General features: G+C 35.4%; 1 protein-coding gene across 1 annotated transcript in view; it reads left to right on the top strand.

Moving 5' to 3' along the window:
• The window catches only part of LOC134736570 (uncharacterized), a 367,716-nt gene that overhangs the window by 85,301 nt on the left and 261,004 nt on the right, over positions 1-21,411 (top strand). The window contains exon 2 of the mRNA XM_063638508.1: positions 20,988-21,085. Coding sequence (XP_063494578.1) covers positions 20,988-21,085 — 98 coding nt within the window. The remainder of the gene's footprint in view (positions 1-20,987; positions 21,086-21,411) is intronic.

Consider the following 21,411-nt stretch of genomic DNA (forward strand, 5'->3'; position numbering starts at 1 on the left):
GATAGACTCAGCATATGCAATATAATTCAAGAGTGTTGAACCATTCATATCCTTTGACAAAGTAATCCAACTCTTAGAAAACCTTTTATAAGAAAATAATCAGAAATTTTAAAATTATTTACCCACATATTATTTATACTAATAAGCCATTGGAAATAATCGAAATATTTCACAGGAGAGAAACTGGGCTAATAAGTTATGGTATAACTAAATGGCCAAATATTCTGTTGGCCTTAAGGTATTTTATGAAAAAAATATTTACATGGGGAAAATCCTCATGGTTTCTTAAGTAACAAAGTTAGTTGTCAAAATAGGTGACTATTAGGTAACCGTATACAAACAAAAATAATTGGAAGGAAATGCCTCCATATGGGAATGATTATTTCGGACTTTGAAGACTATAGGAATTATTATTTTTTCTTTAGAATTTTCTTTCTTCCTTTCCTAGTATTTCTATAGAACACTCTTACTAACTTTTAAGTCGTAAACAGATCTATGTAAATTGTTATTTTAAGTGGTGCCTGTACTCTTGCTATTGAAAGTGTGACCTCGTGCATCAGCACTCGCATCGCCCGGGAGCCTGCTAGAAACTCAAACCCTATGCAGGGTAGCGGGGAGAAAATGCTATTTAAAAATCTTTTGGTTCTCAGGGATCATGTTGAAATTTTACTGTTGTCAAGGAGGCAATTTTTCTTTCCCTGCTTCCTAACATTTCACAGTGTTCGTTCATATCTACCATGTGTTTTCCATTAATATTGTTCTGTCATGATTATTCCCATTTCAAAGCAGAGCAAAGTCCTTTTTAAAAAAAAAAATTTTTATTCTAAGTTCCAGGATACATGTGCAGAATGTGCAGGTTTGTTACGTAGGTATACATATGCCGTGGGGGTTTGCTGCATCTATCAACCAGTCATCTAGGTTTTAAACCCCACTTGCATTAGGTATTTCTCCTAATGCTGTCCCTCCCCTTGCCCCCAACCCCCTGACAGGCCCTGGTGTGTGTTGTTCGCCTCCTTGTGTCCATGTGCTCTCATTGTTCAACTCCCACTTGTAAGTGAGAACATTCGGTGTTTGATTTTCTGTTCCTGTGTTGGTTTGCTGAGAATGATGGTTTCCAGCTTCATCCATGTCCTGGCAAAGGACATGAACTCATTCTTTTTTATGGTTGCATAGTATTCTATGGTGTATATATGCCACATTTTCTTTATCTAGTCTATCATTGATGGGCATTTGGGTTGGTTCCAAGTCTTTGCTATTGTAAATAGTGCTGCAGTAAACATATGTATGCATGTGTCTTTATAGAAGAATGATTTATAATCCTTTGGGTGTATACCCAGTAATGGGATTGCTGGGTCAAATGGTATTTCTGGTTCTAGATCCTTCAGGAATCACCACAGTGTCTTCCACAATGGTTGAATTAATTTACACTCTCACCAACAGTGCAAAAGCATTATTATTTCTTTTTTAAAGAAAATCATATTGGTAGTTGGGTTATGGCTTTTAGATGACAGTGGTCTTTGCAGAAGTCTCCTATTTTGTTTAAAATAATAATGGTGATGATATTATTAGTAGGCTTAATGTCTTACAAATGATTTTACTTTGAATGCAAACAGAATATTTTCCTTGTAGGCCCATATACAGTTAATTTAGCAAAGAATTAAATAATTTGTCACATTTAAAAAAATTTATTTTCTTAATTAAAAAGCCTTATAATTGACTGGATGTGTTGGCTCACACCTGTAATCCCAGGACTTTGGGAGGCCGAGGCGGGCAGATCACAAGGTCAGGAGATCGAGACCATCCTGGCTAACACGGTGAAACCCCGTCTCTACTAAAAATACAAAAAAATTAGCCGGGCATGGTGCTGGGTGCCTGTAGTCCCAGCTACTTGGGAGGCTGAGGCAGGAGAATTTCTTGAACCTGGGAGGCGGAGCTTGCAGTGAGCCAAGATCACGCCACTGCACTCCAGCCTGGGTGACAGAGTGAGGCTCCGTCTCAAAAAACAGAAACAAACCAACAAACAAATATGCCTTATAATTAAAAAAAACCTCAAAGAGCTCTGTTAATTTATCATTACTTGAGAATCCATAATTTTAATCTGTGTGTTAAAATGTATGATTTAAATTCCCCATGGACACACTGCATCCTTGGCTTTTACAGAGATGTTAAAAATGAATTAATCTTATGATATTCACCATAGTGTTATTCAAGCCAGAATAAACAAAACTTCCCAAGAAAAATATCTTCCTGCTAGAAAAAGAGGTCTCTGTTTCCTTTTATCAAAAAATTTGAGCCTTGTTGAATATAATACATGTTGTATATTGAAATGAACTTTATTGTATAGTTTTGTTCATCTTAGACATCTTGTACACGTAGTTTTTTCATTCATACTCCTTTTAACTTTTTCCTCTAATCTATGCAGATTCCTCCTATGTAAAATGGAAGGAACAGTGCTTAACATGGTAAATTGTGAGAATTTAATAATACAACACACATTCCTCAAGAGTTCAACTCACTGTCAGATACACAGTGATGTTCTGTGAACAGCCGCTACTGTTATTATAAATTTCCTCTTTTCAAAATATTCTGAAATATAAGCAAACGTGTAGTTTTGGAGGTGGATATAAACACAAATATCACTATTTTTATAAAAGTTGTTTTAGAAACCCTTCAACGAATCTCCTAAATACTGTGATGCATTTAAAAAGAGCTATAATATTTTTGAAGTTTAAAATACTTATTAAAAGAGGCATATTCATATCTAAACTTAATCTTAAAACAAATTATCTACAAGTTACAAATAAACCACAAATTGAATATTAAAAATGTGTGAATTGGGGAGAAATAATAAACAAATACACACATTTTGATTCTGGTTATAAGCTGGTAAGTAATTAGATCTGGGTTTTAGAACTGATTCATTAGCCATAAATTTTAGTATCTTTAAGGCTGAAGTTCCTCATCTGTACTGTGATAAAATGATACTAGTTTTTTGCTAAAGTTTTCCTGACTCAAAAGTTTCAAAAATTAATTTATATCCCTCTAATCTGAATTTAATTTCTAAAGTTAAGAATGAGGATTTTTATTTCTATTGTATCATTCTAAACATATATTGAATGTTTTAAAATACATTTGTATTCTAAAAGTCTATTTACTGAAGAAGATTTTGGAAGAATAGAGCTATCTGTAGTCAACTATTCTAAGTACATTCAATTTTCCACATTTTGATCATTTTCCTCATAGGGCTACAGCTCATCTCTGCTCTTAGACCTGGTCTCTTATTCAACTATTTTGTCAGAAAGCTGGAAATTTTGAAATATTATATCTCTAGTTGAGGGATTTAGTCAAAAGTACAGAAACTCCTCAGTAGAGAGTTACATTATTGTCACACAGGAAGTTAGATTAGGTTCGTAACCAAAAGCCTGGCTCCCCTCACTCACCCAACCCCATCTACCATCTATCTATCTATCTATCTATCATCTATCTATCTATCTATCTATCTATCTATCTTTTTATCATTTATCGTCTATATGACTTAATAGGGCGTCTAATTTTCTGCACAGAAAGCCAGCCACTGCATTCTAAAGAGGAGAATTATGGTCATGGCCATAGCATGTGCATCTGTCTCTAGAAATGATAATATAGAGATTGATATTATGGCAATGAGACCAAAGCTGGCTGTCAGGAGTATTTGTTGGAAATTGGGATAAACTTAAGCATAATCATGAATGTAACTGCTACAATAATATTTTACTTTTGACTTAAATGAAAATTATCATATTGAATTGCTTTGTGAATGAATGTGTTTAATATCAGGTATAGACCATGGAATACATACTAGCAGGATGGCAATTCTATGTGGAGAAGATGGAGATTTTGGGTGGTCTTCAAAGTGAAGCCCACTATATGACCCATTGCAGCAAGGTTATTTGAGGGGGTTCATAAAAGCATGGATCAGTACTGTGTGGCTTGTACGACACTGAAAAATCCTCAATATTTTTTATAGAGATACCTAATATAACTATTATCATTTGCCACATAAAAATCCTGGTTACAAGATCAGTTAATGGATTCCTTCAAAAGTATCTTAAATTATGAATTTAGTCTAATCACATTTCAAAACTTGGACTAAAATCAACTTAAATAAATGTGAAAATTTAATTTCCAAATTAGAGGTTAGATGTTATATGTCACATTCATTCTTAATTCTCTAGGAAAAGGCAGCGAAATTGATGTAACACTTCTAAAATAGGTTTGTTAAACATCCCCTTTTATTAATATAATTTTCATTAGATTATATAAGCAGAAATAAACATCATCATCATAGACGTAATAAGTATGAACTCACACCATAATTTCTTAAAGAATGGCAGACTAAAGATGTTTCATCATTACCAGTTTTGTGTATAGATGACATTTGTGAAAATGTCTTAAAACCATGAAAAAGAATGCCTTACACACCCGGTGCATTGGATTCTTTGATTAAATGCTCCTTTTAATTAGCATTTTAAGAAAACTTTCTTGATAAAAAGATCAGAAAGCTCTTCAAGTGCAGTTATAAAGTTTTTTCAGTTTTATTTCCAACATATCTACATTGTGTAGAAATATAGCTAGTATTTTGCAGATACAACTCTAGTTTTAACGATGCTGTGTGCTGGAAATTATACTATTATTGAGAAATACAGCTGGTTCTTATGATCCCAAATTATTAATATTTGCTCTTTTCACCAAACCATAGGATGTACCCTCAGGAGTCTCTCATATTAATGCAATTAATTGAGAAAACAATGACAACAACAGTAACAGTCCATTTAATCAATGGTAATTTCCAATTTGATATCTTTCCACAATTAATTTTCTTTTTTCTTTTCTTCTCTTTTTATTTTTTATAGAAGGGAGTCTCCCTGTGTTGCCCAGGCTGGTCTCAAACTCCTGGGCTCAAGTGATTTGCCCACCTCACCCTCCCAAAGTGCTGGGATTACAGGTGTGAGCCACTGAACCCAGCCCGTAATCGATTTTCAAAGGAGACTCAGGTTTCAGTCTGACTGTGAGCATATTTACTGGTAGTAGCATCTTTCCTCAATTTACCTGCCGTTCATAAAGTTGTGAAGTTATCTTTCCACATACAAAATAAATCATATTATTATGTGTTTCTATGTAATAACTGTCAAATATTAGCTGGAACATAAATTAAACAAGTGTTTTTGAATACTTTATACTATGACTGGCATAAAGATAAGCCATCATCTTTTGGCTATTTTATATTCTTCTCAATACATGTTCTTTCTTTTAGAATTCTACAGCTTGTTCAAAATGTCCTGAACTGCAGGATTTAGAGAGCCAATAATCAAGATCTTACCATTTTTAAATAGATCAAACTTTTAGAAATAACTTAATGTTGGTTTGCAGAAAAATATTTGAAATACTATAAACTATACTCCTAAAAATCTTAACCCAACACAAGATCAATAGTATTTTAACATCATAATATCAATTTATATTTTCTGCAAAGGAATACACATTTTACAAAATATGCTTCAAATATCTGTTAATACATTTCACTGCCAGTATTTTTATTCTGTAGAATACTTTTCATTGCATATTTTACTTCTTAAAAATATTATGCACAATGTATACAAGTAGAATAAAGTAAGTAAGCTTTCAGGACCAAAAGTCATTTTATCATTACCAACTAATCTAGAATGTCTGATTCGCGATGCCAAAAACGTGCTGCCCACAGTTGCTACTAGACCAAGCAGAATTTAAGGAAAACTAATTAGCTCCAGAATGAATCTATGAAACGTTAAGTCAACTTATCAAAATTCTCTCATTCTTCATGCATTTGTACTGCTTATTTTATATGCCATTAGTGCCAAGAAATGTAGTCCATATGAATTAACTTTTATACAGTAACTTCAGTAAGGCCTTTAAACAATTTAGATATTTTATATGAAACAGACCATTTAAGAAAACTCTCACTTAACAAAGTGAGTTTTAATATAAAGAACAGTATCAGATAGTTTGTCTTAAGCAAAAATAGAGCAATTTACCAGTTGAACCAAACTTATCATTTCACTCAGCTCATAGTAAATATTTTAGTAAAGCTTAAACTAAAAACATTTGAAAGGACATATGCACAAAAAGGTAATGATCATTAACAATGGAATCATTCATATTGAAGGCATTTTTTTATTTTTTCTCTTAAATTTGATGTAGACCTAACTACTAACTAGAGATTTTTGTAATAGATATGGATTTAATGTGTTTAGAAACAATATAACCAAATAAAGTTTTAATTTATTTATTCATAAATTAGTAGGATTGAAAGGATATGAAAAACTATTCATACCAAACTGTTTATGATAATAGGAGTGGCATTTGAAGGCAGAGGAATTGTTGGTTTCTATCTTGGTATTTATAATTGCTATTTTAAATAAGGTTATTATGTTTATATGTTATACAATAATTTAAGCATATGGTATTTAAAAACAATGAACATTAAATATACAAATTACATTTTTCATTGTCCCCCTGTTTATTAACCTGGGACAGAGTGAGATGATAAGAAAAGGAAGGAACTGGGCAGCTGTCATAGATGTCCCAGGCCACTCCTTGCTTTTCTGGAAGTGGCTTGTGTTTACTTGTACCCTTGTACTTATCAGTGAAGTTTGACATGGGATAACAGCACTAATCCATGTGAGTCTGCCTTGACAATTCGACCCTTTTTATGTTCACAAAAATAACAGGTAATTCTCTAAAGAGTAAATTTAAATTAGCACAGGGAGAAAAATCAGTTCGCTAATGAGAAAATCCAATAAGCACACGTGATAAACCATTTCCCTCAAAATTTAAAAAGGTTACTGTACCAGGTGAAGATACGGATGTAGAAAAGAAAAAAGAAATAAATCTCCATATCTGATGGGAATATAAATCAGTATCAACATAAGAGAAGGCAGTTTGGCAACACAAATCTAGGGAAAAATCCACTAACCCAAAAAGTAAAAAATTACATGTGTATATGTGTGTAGGTATGTAGCCTAGTGAATCCACTGCACTTGTATATAATGACTTGTATATAAAGCAAATATTTTCACTGTAGCACTTTTTGATATGAGGCAAAATTAGAAACGACCATCAGTCAAAAATTAGATGGACAAATTTTGGTGTTTTCATACAAGAGAATACTGGAATTTAGCAGTTGTTTAACCATACCTGAGCAAAGCTTTATGAATCAACATGAATCAATTATTACAAATAAAGATGAAAAACAAGAAGTTTCTAAAAATACATATATATTTTGTCAGTGCAATACAAGACAGTGTTTTTGTATTAGATATTTATGTAGTGTGTGAAATAACAAAAAATGGTAGTACTGAACACCAAGTTTAGAAAATTAGTTAACTCTGGGATATGAGGAAGAGAAATAAAATTGGTGAAAATAAATTTAACTATACAAAGGATCTTCAAAACTTCATGGGAAATATGTATTTTCAAAAATAGTATGTGTGCTGAGATTCAGGGGATCACAATGGACAGGAGGCAGGACTAGATTGAAGCTCCAGGCAGAGCGAGCAACCTACAGAGGCTTGCATTGTGAATTTTAGCTCCAGATCAACTTCAAGAATAAAGTAGCAATCCCGAGAAGACCCACAGCCCCTCTGAAGGAAGCGGACTGCTCCTGCAGGACCCAGGAGACACCCCAAATACTATGAGTGTCCCAACTGTGGAAGTGGGAAAGGGAGTGTCCTGAACACACACCCCCACTGGAGAAGCTGAAGGCGTTTGTGGGAGAAGCTTCCGACTTTACCTGGAGCTGAGTCAAGTCAGAGAGCTGAGCGAAATACGGGGTACAGGAAGCAGCAGAAAGGCTCTCAGAGCTCACTGGGTCCCCAAGCAGCCCATTCCTGCCTGGCAACACAAAGATCCATCCGGAGGGCGGCCAGAGGAGCAGGGGGTAAAACTCTACAGGGAGAAGGAATTCTCTAGCTGAACTTTGTAACAATTTGAACAGGGCAAGAAGCCTCCTGGCCAGAACTCGGGGGAGGGCATGAATCTGGCCTGCAGACTTCACAGGCAGGGGAAGGAACTAAAGCCCTTTTCTCTGGGGGCTGGGAGATGGATAGCATTCAACAAATTTTCAAGCCATTCTCACCCTCTGCCTAAAAACTGACTCTGGGCTGTTGGGGTTACGGGGGCACGGTGAGAGTGAGACCAGCCCTTCAGTTTGCGTGGGAGCTGGGTGAGGCCAGTGACTGTCAGCTTTCTCCAACTTCCCTGACAACCTGCATGACTCAGCAGAGGCAGCCTTAATCCTCCTGGTACATAACTGCAGTGACCTGGGAATGTTACCCCCATCTCCAACAACAGCTTCAGCAGGACCCATCCAAAAAGAGTCTGAGCTCAGACACGCCTAGCCCCACCCCCACCTGATGGTCCTTCCCTATCCATCCCCCTGGTAGCAGAAGACAAAGGGTATATAATCTCAGAGATCTAGGCCCCACCCACTGCCAGTTCCTTTCCACACCACTACAGCTGATGCTCTCTGGAAAGCACCATCTCCTGGCAGGAACCCAGCCAGCACAAACATAGAGCATTAAACCACCAAACTAAGGACCCTCATGGAGTCCATTGCACCCTCCACCACCTCCACCAGAAAAGGCGCTGGTATCCACGGCTGAGAGACCCATTGATGGTTCACATCACAGAACTCTGTGCAGGCAACCCCTAGTACCAGCCCAGAGCCAGGGAGACTCGCTGGGTGGCGGGGCCCAGAAGAGAGACAACAATCACTGCAGTTCAGCTCACAGGAAGCCACATTCATAGAAAAAGGGGGAGAGTATTACATTCAGCCCTAGACCATCCCTCTGACAGAGCCTACCCAAATGAGAAGAAACCAGAAAACCAACCCTGGTAATATGACAAAACGAGGGTCTTCAACACTCCCCAAAATCATACTAGTTCACCAGCAATGGATCCAAACCAAGAAGAAACCCCTGATTTACCTGAAAAAGAATTCAGGACATTAGTTATTAAGCTAATCAGTGAGGGACCAGAGAAAGACGAAGCCCAGTGCAAGGAAATCCAAAACATGATACAAGAAGTAAAGGGAGAAATATTCATGGAAATAGATAGCTTAAAGAAAAAAAAAAAAACATAAAAAATTCAGGAAACTTTGGACACACCTTTAGAAATGCAAAATGCTCTGGAAAGGCTCAGCAATAGAATTGAACAAGTAGAAGAAAGAAGTTCAGAATTCAAAGACAAGTCCTTGAATTAACCGAATCCAACAAAGACAAAAAATAAAGAGTAAGAAAATATGAACAAAGCTTCTAAGAAGTCTGGGATTATGTTAAATGAGCAAACCTAAGAATAATTAATGTACCTGAGGAAGAAGAGAATTCTAAAAACCTGGAAAACATGTTTGGGGGAATAATCAAGGAAAACTTCCCTGGACTTGCAAGAGACCTAGACAGCCAAATACAAGAATCACAAAGAACACCTAGGAAATTCATCACAAAAAGATCTTCACTTAGGCATATTGTCGTCAGGTTATCCAAACTTAAGATGAAGGAAAGAAGCTTAAGAGCTGTGAGACAGAAGCATCAGGTAACCTATCAAGGAAAACCTATCAGATTAACAGCAGATTTCTCAGCAGAAACCCAACAAGCTAGAAGGGATTGGGACCCTATCTTCAGTTTCCTCAAACAAAATAATTACTAGCCAAGAATTTTGTATCTAGTGAAACTAAGCATCATATGTGAAGGCAAGATACAGTTGTTTTCAGACAAACACATGCTTAGAGAATTTGCCATTATCAAACCACCACTACAAGAACTGCTAAAAGGAACTCTAAATCTTGAAACAAATATTGGAAACACATCAAAACAGATCTTCTTTAAAGTATAAATCACACAGGACACATATAGCAAAAATACAAGTTAAAAAGTGAAAACAAAAAGTAAAATCAAAGAACACAGGCAACAAAGAGCATGACAAAAGCAATGGTACCTCACATTTCAATACTAACATTAAATGTAAATGCCCTAAATGCTCCACTTAAAAGATAAAGAATTGCAGAATGGGTAAGACCTCACCAACCAATTATCTGCTGTCTTCAGGAGACTCGCCTTACACGTAAGGACTCACATAAAGTAAAGGGATAGATAAGGATATTTCATGCAAATGGACACCAAAAGCCAGCAGGGGTAGCTACTCTTGTATCAGACAAGACAAACTTTAAAGCAACAATGGTTAAAAGAGACAAAGAGGGACAGGATATAATGGTAAAAGGCCTTGTCCAACAGGAAAATATCATAATTCTAAACATATATGCACCTAAAACTGGAGCTCCCAAATTTATAAAAACAATTACTAATAGACCCAAGAAATGAGATAGACAGCAGCACAATAATAGTGGGGGATGTCAATACTCCACTGACAGCACTAGACAGGTCATCGAGACAGAAAGTCAACAAAGAAACAATGGGTTTAAACTATACCTTGGAACAAATGGACTTAACAGATATATACAGAACATTTCATCCAACAACCACAGAACACACATTCTATCCAACAGTGCATGGAACTTTCTCCAAGATTGACCATATGATAGGCCATAAAAATAAGCCTCAATAAATTTAAGACAATTGAAATTATATCAAGCACTCTCTCAGACCACAGTGTAATAAAACTGGAAATCAACTCCAAAAGGAATCTTCAAAAAAGAAAACTGCAGACCAATATCCTTGGTGAACATAGATGCTAAAATCCTTAACAAAATACTAGCCGACTGAATCCAACAACATATCAAAAAGAGAATACATGATCAAGTGCATTTTATACCAGGGGTGCAGGGATGGTTTAACATACACAAGTCAATAAATGTGATACACTACATAAACAGAATTTAAAACAAAAATCACATGATCATCTCAATAGATGCAGAAAAAGCATTCGACAAAATCCAACATCGCTTTATGATTAAAACTCTCAGCAAAATCTGCATACAAAGAACATACTTAATGTAATAAAAGCCACCTATGACAAACCCACAGCCAACATAATACTGAATGGGGAAAAGTTGAAAGCATTCCCTCTGAGAACAGGAACAAGACAAGGATGCCCACTCTCACCACTCCTCTTCAACATAGTACTCAAAGTCCTAGCCAGAGCAATCAGGCAAGAGAAAGAAGTAAAGGGTATCCAAATTAGTAAAGAGGAAGTGAAATTGTTACCTGTTTGCTGACGATGTGATCATTTACCAGAAACCTCCTAGAACTGATAAAAATCCAGCAAAGTCCTGGATACAAGATTAATGTATACAAATCAGTAGCTCTCCTATAACACTAGCAGTGACCAAGCAGAGAATCAAATCAAGAACTCAACCCTTTTTACAACAAAAGCTACAAAAAAACAAAACAAAACAAAAACATAAAATACTTGGGAATATACCCAACAAAGGAGTTAAAAGACCTCTACAAGAAAAACTACAAAACACTGCTGAAAGAAATAGATGACATGAACAAATGGAAACACATCTCATGCTCATGGATGGGTAGAATCAATATTGTGAAAACGACCAAACTGCCAAAAGCAATCTACAAATTCAATGCAATCCCCATCAGAATACCACTATCATACTTCAGAGAATTAGAAAAAAAAATTCCAAAATTCATATAGAACCAAAAAAGAGCCCCCATAGTCAAAGCAAGACTAAGCTAAAAGAACATATCTGGAGGCATCACACTACCTAATTTCACACTATACTATAAGGCCATAGTCATCAAAATAGCATGGTACTGGTATAAAAACAGGCATATAGACCAATGGAACAGAATAGAGAACCCAGAAATAAACCCAAATACTTACAGCCAAGATCTTCGACAAAGCAAACAAAAACATAAAGTGGGGAAAGACACCCTTTTCAACAAACGGTGCAGGGATAATTGGCAAGCTACATGTAGGATAATAAAACTGTATCCTCATCTGTCACCTTATACAAAAATCAACTCACGATGGATTAAGGACTTAAATCTAAGACCTGAAACTAAAAAAAATTTCTAGAAGATAACATTGGAAAAACCCTTCTAGACATTGGCTTAGGCAAGGATTTCATGACCAAGAACCCAAAAGCAAATGCAATAAAAATGAAAATAAATAGCTAGGACCTAATTAAACTAAAGAACTTTTGCACAGCAAAAGGAACAGTCAGCAGAGTAAACAGACAACCCACAGAGTGGGAGAATCTTCACAATCTATACATCTGACAAAGGACTAATATCCAGAATCTACAACGAACTCACACAAATCAGGAAGAAAAAAACAAAGAATCCCATCAAAAACTGGGCTAAGGACATGAATAGATGATTCTCAAAAGAAGATAAACAAATGGCCAACAAACATGAAAAAAATGCTCAACATCAGTAGTGATCAGAGAAATGCAAGTCCAAACCACAATGAGATACCACCTCACTCTGGAAAGAATGGCCATAATCAAAAACTCAAAAAACAGAAGATGTTGGCATGGATGTGGTGAACAGGGAACACTTCTACACTGCTGGTGGGAATGTAAACTAGTGCAGCCACTGTGGAAAACAGTGTGGAGATTCCTTAAAAAACTAAAGGTAGAACTACCATTTAATCCAGCAATCCTACTACTGGGTGTCTACTCAGAGGAAAATAAGTCATTATTCGAAAAAGATACTTGCACATACATGTTTATAGCAGCACAATTCACAATTGCAAAATTGTGGAACCAAACCAAATACCCATCAATCAGTGAGTGGATAAAGAAATGGTGATATATATCACAGCCATAAAAAGGAATGAATTAACATTTGCAGTGACCTGGATGAGATTGGAGACTATTATTCTAAGTGATACAATGCGGAAACATATGTTCTCACTGATATGTTGGAGCTAAGCTATGAGGATGCAAAGGCATAAGAATAATATAATGGGCTTTGGAGATTTGGGGGGAAGAGTGGGAGGGGACAAGGGATAAAAGACTGCAAATATGGTGCAATGTATATATGGGTGATGGGTGCACCAAAATCTCACAAATCACCACTAAAGAACTTACTCATGTAACCAAATACCACATGTAACCCAATAATTTACGGAAAAAATTCTATACATGGATTTCAAAAACTTTTTGCATCAAAATAAACTTGTACTAAGCTGTTACAACATATTCGAACAGGATCTAGTTGCATCTAGTTTAAAGCACAAAGAAGGATAAGACATTAGTTTGAAAAGAGCCCCTATCAGAGCAACAGGAATTCCACTAAAGTTGAAGCAAGAGCAAACATCAAATTTATGGTAGATCCTGTGTAAAAGAATGGTAAAATGATTGATACATTAAGAAAAGTTTATGGGGTCAATGTATCAAAGGATTCAATGGTTTATAAATGGAAAACTAATTTTAAAACGGGACGAGACAATGTTGAAGATGAAGCCCGCAGGGGCAGACAATTCACGTCATTTTTTGAAGAAAAAATTCATCTTGTTTGTGCCCCAAATAAAGGGGACTGAAATCAACAGCAGAAACAATAGCCAATAGCATAAACATCTCAATTGGCTCAGCTTACACAATTCTGACTGAAAAACTGAAGTTAAGCAAACTTTCCACTCAATGATTGCCAAAACTGTTGCATCCGTATCAGCTGCAAAAAAGAGCAGAACTTTCAATGGAAATTTTAGACAGGTGGGATCAAGCTTATGAAGAATGTCTTCAAAGGATTGTAACAGGAGATGAAACATGGCTTTACCAGTATGATCCTGAAGACAAAACACAATTGAAGCAACTGCTACCAAGAGGTAGAATTGGTCTGTTCAAAGCCAAACTGGGCTGGTCAAGAGCAAAACTCATGGCAAAAGATTTTTTTGAGATTCTTACGGCATTTTGCTTGTTGACTCTCTGGAGGGCCAAAAACCAATAACATCTGCTTATTATAGGAGTGTTTTTGAGAAAATTAGCCAAAGCTTTAGCAGAAACCACCCCCGCACCCGGGAAACCTTCACCAGAGAGCCCTCCTCCACCATAACAATCCTCCTGCCTCATTCCTCTTACTGAACAAGGGCAATTTTATGAGTATTTTCATAGGAAATTTTTAGACATCAGCATTACAGTTCTGATTGATTCCTTCTTTGTGTTTCCTAATATTAAAAAAAGCCTTTAAAAGGCACCAATTTTTCTTCAGTTAATAATGGAGAAAAGACAGCATTGACATAACTATATTCTCAGGACTCAGTTTCTTAGGAATGGACTAAATGGCTGGTATCATCACTGGTATCACTTACTTATTTTGAATTTGTTGGAGCTTATGTAGAAAAATACTGTTTATATTTTTTATTCTTATCTTTTATTTATATTTTTCCATGAACTTTTTGAGGTCTCATATATAATTTTTTAATAAAATATAGTAACAAATATTTGTAAAATTTTATATGGTGTATAAAAGGTGCTTAGTTATAATATTCTTATACTTTATGTGTTAACTATTTTTTATTAAATGAATCAAAATAGTTTGAGCTTCTCTCAAAAGTCACCCAAGAGGATATCAATCAAATTGATGTGATTTTCTTCATTATTCTGGCAGAATATTGGACTTCTTCATCTGGGCTTAGAGTTCATTACAAATTTCCAGAAACTTATTTCTTGGCTTTGATCCTTTGTCATAATGTGCTGGTGAATGTTAAGCAGTAGGCTCTCTGGAGTATGGTCGGGGGTGATATAGGAAGGGGAGTCCTGACAGGTTGCATTTGCTGATTTTTGTAGTGTAAATTTCTCTAATATGGTCACTTTCAAGCTACCAACACGATGCCACTGAATGCAAAATTTTAAAAAGTTGTACTATGGCACATGAATATGATAGTCATAACCTCAAGAACATAGATAATAAAGTATAGTAAAATAATTAGAACATGATGAGTTTGAGTCTTTCTTACCTTTTTAAAATTTATTTAATTCTAAGCTTATAATTTATGGTAGCCACCTTTCTTCCTTTAGAGCCACATATCAGTCATAATTAGCACCTTGGCCATGGAGTGAGGCAGAAAACCAAACCAAATCATACAAAAAGTATGGAACCAGGTAGAGGAGTATTTGTTTTTCTGATCTAATTGCCATTAATGGGATTCTTTTGATATTAAGAATACCAGAAGTATAAATGCTTCATGACTGAGCGATCATCTTTTTCAGACGAGGCAAAACAGCGCCATATACATCCATCTCATCCCGTCCCGTCCCGTCCCTCTCTATCTAATCTATCTATCTTATCTATCATATCTATTTATCTATCTATATCTATCTATCATCTATCTAATCTATCCATCTATCTATCTATCTATCTATCTATCTATCTATCTATCTATCTATCTCTGTATGTCCATCTAATCTATCATGTATAAATGTTGTTGACATTACTGCTGTTACTTTGTGTTGTCTTAGCTTCTTTTGTATATTCTGATTCTATGTTGAGTCATGAAAATTCAAGCTATAGTTCAAAAAAGTGATGGAAATGTTAGTGATACAGCTGAGCTTCAACATACTCTAGGTTTCTTTTAAAAGCTGTATGCAGAGTGCAGGGGCTTATGCAACTAAGTGGGCTGTTTGGCAAGATAATAGACATAGCAGGGAGAGAAATTTGTATCTCCTACATGAAAGTCTGTGTGTTTACGAGAGTAGATGTTTGACACATTCCAGAGTTCGTACTATGTGAGCTTATCTTCTGAATCTTTTTGGCCTACTATAGTCTACTTAGAATACACCCAAGTGTAAATAAATTTCTTCCCTGTTTTGATTTTAATGTGACCATTGTCCTTATAGACATGCTTGTAGGTACAGCCTCTTGAAATGATTTAATGAATACAATGTTGTATATAAACTTTACAAGTATTTGACAACATCTAATCATGAAGATTCCTATCAGTATAGAAAAGTGTCAGCCGGGCACAGTGGCTCACGCCTGTAATCCCAGCACTCTGGGAGGCCAAGGCAGGTAGATCACGAGGTCAGGAGTTTGAGACCAACCTGGCCACCATGGTGAAACCCCATCTCTACCAAAAATACAAAAATTAGCTGGGCGTGGTGGTGGGCGCCTGTAATCCCAGCTACTTGGGAGGCTGAGGCAGGAGAATAATTTGAACCCAGGAGGCAGAGGTTGGAAAAGTGTCAGCAGTGTTACCAGTTGCCATTTAAGGACACTTTCTTTTACTTTTGAAAGGATTTTTTATTCTATAATAAGCTATAAAAGAATCATGGCAGTTGCTTTCGATTGATTCATATAATTCTCTGCCCAGAGAGAAAATACAACACATGAAAAGGACAGAATCATAAAATATGATGCCTCCAAGCAAAAGGCAGGGAATTTCATCCTCCTATGTATTTTTAATTTAAGAGGGACATGAAAAAAGACATGACCAGCGATAGAAAAGGTGAATTTGGGGCACTTCTGTCCTTTTTTTTTTTGTTTTACAAAATGGCCAGAAACTTGTTTGTGACATGTCTAGCAACTTGCTTGGCTTCAATCACTTGCAAAAGAAATAATAAAATTATTAAAAATGGAAATGAAATCTTTCATTTTGTTTCACCAGTGAGAAAAGCTGGTCAAAGAGATCGTCCTGAGAAGTTTGTTTCCTCATCTTTTAAGAAAGCTGTGATATGACTGAACAAGTGACTTGTGTTTTTCATCATAATTATAAAGATTATGAGTAGAATGATCAAATTAGACATTTTAAAATGCTTACTTGAGGTACTACAACTCGAGAAACAATCAGCCAAGTATTTTTAAAGGAGTATTTAAATTAGATCATAACAAATTGATAAAGAAACATCCCTCCAATTTAAAGATTAAAAAACATGCTGTGGCCAGGCACCATGGCTCACGCCTGTAATCCCAGCACTTTGGGAGGTCAAGGCTGGTGGATCATGAGGTCAAAAGATTGAGACCATCCTGGCCAACATGGTGAAACCCTGTCTCTACTAAAAAAAAAAAAAAAAAAAAATTAGCTGGACATGGGGGTGGGTGCTTGTAATCCTAGCTACTTGAGAGGCTGAGGTAGGAGAACTGCTTGAACCCAGGAGGTGGAAGTTGCAGTGAGCTGAGATTGCACCACTGCACTTCAGCCTGGGTGACAGGGCAAGGCTCCATCTCAGGAAAACAAAAACAAAAACAAAAACATGCTGCGAGGTTCATTCTTTTTAAAAATATAGCAAGAAGGAAATAGATCAATAGATGTCACAAATCAGTGCTATTTCTGCTAGAACAGAGACTCATGTTACTTAGACTCAAAGTGTTGCTATAAACCAGGAGTTTCTGAACTTCAGCATGCATTGCAATCACACAGATGCTGAGCTCTAGCCCTGGAGTTGATGTAGTACCTCTGAGGTGGAGCCTAAAAATTTGTATTTCCAATGAGTTCCCAGGTAATGATGATGCTGCTGAATTGTGGATCACCCATTGAGAACCACAGCTATAAACAATATATCACATATTGAGGATAGATGTGATGATATAAAATTATAAAGAAATCCATGAACATGAAAATTGCCAGATTCACAATAGTGTGTGTTTATGTTGGAGAAAGTAGTGTGGAAAGGTGACATAGAATGTTTAACTCTATTAGAAGACAATATTTTAAATAATTAAGTAGGTAGATGAGTATTTGTTGCATCGCTGTTTATAGATTTTGCATGTCTTGAACATTTCATGATTTACTTTTTAAAAATAAAGTTGTTAATACTGAACTAAGGTTTATATAAATTAAGTACGAATGATTGGGTACATTCTGTTAGCCAAAAGGTACAGAATTGCTAGCATTTGAATTTCCTTTAATCAAATAGTTTAAATAATACAATCTAAAAAAGCTTAAAATGTCGTTATATAAATGACATAATAGAAAAAATATTATAGTGACTCTGTTCGGTTTTAAATCTATTAGTTTATTCAACAAATATTTACTGAGTTTCTACTATGTTTCAGAAAATGTTCTAGGCACTAGAAATACAATGATCGAAATGGACACAAATGTTGCCCTTATGGGGCCTCCATTCTGTAAAAAGTCGTTGTATATTCTGTTCAGTAACAAACATGATGTGATGTTAAGGTTGGTAAAAGGACAGAAAAACCTGAAATATCAATCCAGTTTTGATATCTAAAAACAGTAGTGAACAAATAAAGTGAATTCTAAGCTAAGGAATTGTTCAGAATATGCTAATAAGAAATAGACTCATAGCAAATTATAAAATTAAAATTAAAACTACAAGTTTAATCCAATTTTCATGGGAAAGACTGGTAGGAAGACTATTGGGAGAATTTCCACTCATTTCTTTTTTTTTTTCTGAGTATCTAAACCAGTTATATGCAACATGGTTTTTCCCTCTATGAATGTCTCCTTTACACGTATACCATATTTTCCATGGGAACATGTCTAAATAGAGAATGATTTGGGGTAAAGTTGTACAGATGACTCCTCCCGCGACTCAGCAAACATCTTTCCTGAGAGTAATGCTCCCTTTTCATTTGGGAATTAATGAAATAATTAAGTTATAAAACATGATTGTACATGTTTACTTAACTGCTTCACTAGTTTATTTACTTGTCAAGCATGTTTAAGATTTCTAATAAGTTTATTAGCTCAGGACACAGCATTGAAGTTCAGATTAATAGACTGGGTTCTGCTCTCAAATAGCTCGGAGGAGGATGAAGGAGATATGAAAAATGTGATCAAAGAAGAGCCGTGATAAAAGGACTTGCCGGAGAAGTCTTTGAGTGACAGACCATGTATACTACTAATACATGAAACAGGCAAGGATTCCCAGAGGATGTAATGCTTTGAGCTGAGCCTTGAAAGGTGAATAGAAGTAGCTAAGTGAGGAAAGTAAAGATAAATAGGTGAAGACAGCCAACATGGAAATTATTGCAGCATTTGCCTTCATCGTGTGTGACCAAAAAACTCAGGAAAAAAAATGATTCAAATACTTGTGTGTATGTGTGTATGTGTGTCTGTGCATCTGTGTGTGTGTGTATGTGTGTGTGTGTGCGGTGTTCTTTGTGGTGTCTGTTGAGTCTCAACAGCCCCGCTGGTGGGGGCCAGACACTACCGTAGTTATCAGGCATTCAAAGGTGAATGAGAGAGACATGGTCTTCCTTTCAATGAATTTATATTCCCATAGGAGATTTGCAAATTACTCTTTGCTTTCGGGACACTAAGTGATTCAATTTTACTGACTGAAAGCTGTAAAATAACCTTTAGCAAAATTGTAAGTACTATTCTTGCTCTCAATTTTTATGTTTTAATGTTATGTCCTTAGTTATATATTACCTGAAGGGAAAATCAAAACCAAACCAAACAAATAAACACACAGGCAAAACAAAACCTTTGATTTTTCTCCAAGCAAAAAATCTGTCAGTGGTGTCTCCTTTCTCTCAAATATAAAATTATGTTTATAATAGATGTTACAGGATATCTACCAGCTATTGTTTGGGGTTATTTTTATCTTCTACTATTACTAACACAGATAGTGGTTTATGAGTAAAAGCATGTATTCTTTTCTGCTTTAATTTAATTAAATATAGCTGAAACGGTGGCAATTAAAGAGCGCTCATTCACCCACATACATTGTAAAATTGTTTATTTAAAAGCAATCTATGGGCATGGTTCATAACACAATTTTCCTCTCATAGTACATGGAGAAATTATGGGCCGCATTTTAAAGTTTTGTGTTCTAAATTAAATCATGTTGTGCTCTAAATTGAAACCCTTAAAACTCAAATGTATTTTTTCTCTGTTAGCAATTTTAAACAGCTTGCATAATTTTTCTTAATTAGGTTTTAAACTCAACAAGGCCATTAACTATATTTGGTATTCTTTATACAATTTATACTGAGCTGTCATTGCAAGCAAATCTAATTCTGGTTATCAGCATATGAAAAACAAGTAAAGCTTTCTTTTTTTTTTACTTCTAAAATTTGGGAGTATGATTGATAGTACTTTATTTATAAAGCAAATTTCAGAATCATGATCAGAATTATGCTGATGCCAAATTTCATGTGAATTGACTTTATGGGAAACACCCTATTTAAAATAAGTGTCTTGGTAGACTAATAAATGAAAAGGAATAATAACACATGCTCCTTTAATTTTACAAACACTTTTATTCTAACCAGGAATTAGAGGTATGACAAATAAATGTTTAAGTTATATGATTATTTATTTAGTACTAATATTTCTGGTATAGGCAGTTCATTAAAGAAGAGCTACCCAGAGCCCCGACATAAAATACTCCAAAACAAAAGTTACTATGCTCAATACATTATTCCTCAAGAATTTACTAAGAGCACCAACACTTATTATACCAAGGAAAATGTAAGTTTGTTAACACACTTCTTGATGTATTATTACGTTTATAGGGTAAACAGCCCACTTTTGGTTCTAAATCATTGACTCACACTTGTGCACAGCAAAAAATCTGATTTATGTATGAATGACAAAAACACTATATATATATATATATATATACACACACACACACCACACACACATATATTTACTGGTATGACAGAAACCTACTGAAAAATCAATTATAAACATCTACTAATAAGAATTTAAGTTAATATTGAAAAACAAGTATGTTACAAACTTAGCTCAGGGCCCTTCCTCCATTCTCATTCTTAAGTAAACAAGTTAGTAAGAAAATGAGTTTGCTCTCAAGACTTTTTCAGCCCATTTCTAGGTTGATACTGTTCTAGGGTACCTCCTGGTCTGCTGTGTTTAAAATAATGTTACTAATTCCGTAAATATTTAATGGACGCAGATCCCCATTTGCCTGGCCTCTCCCCCCAACATAATTTTCTGTCATTTTAATCTGGTTTGCATCAACTTTCTATTTAGATTGCTGTAAAGACACTGCTGAGTATTAGTTTTCTTTTCTCCTGGAAGATTTACTTCTAATTTTCTGATGATTTTCTTTTCTGTTTTTGTAGTGATAGGGTCTCACTATGTTGCCCAGTCTGCTCTCAAACCCTTGGGTCCAACCAATCCTCCTGCCTCAGCCTCCCAAGATTTCTGTTTCTTACTAAAGGTAATGCATTGTATTATTCCAAGATTATGAGTCCATATTGGTGGTCACATTAGATGGCCCTACTAGATGGCCAAAGATCCATCCTTCTCCCTTCTCGTTCCTAAATAGGATGACAGAGATTCTAGAATGAACCAATATATGGTTTTCATCCTTTGTATTTATGCATAATGTTTAAATGTAATATCTCTTATGTAACTGGAAACATTTGGAAGTCTTACTAAAGGTATTTCTTACAATTAATTTTTATTTCCTAAAACAGTAAAACAGATTATTGGAATCTACTTGAACTATAAAAACTTTTGACCCATTCGGGATCCACAGCAAAC

The sequence above is a fragment of the Symphalangus syndactylus genome, chromosome 5 (assembly GCF_028878055.3).
Source record: "Symphalangus syndactylus isolate Jambi chromosome 5, NHGRI_mSymSyn1-v2.1_pri, whole genome shotgun sequence".
In the NCBI taxonomy this organism is placed as follows: Eukaryota; Metazoa; Chordata; class Mammalia; order Primates; family Hylobatidae; genus Symphalangus; species Symphalangus syndactylus.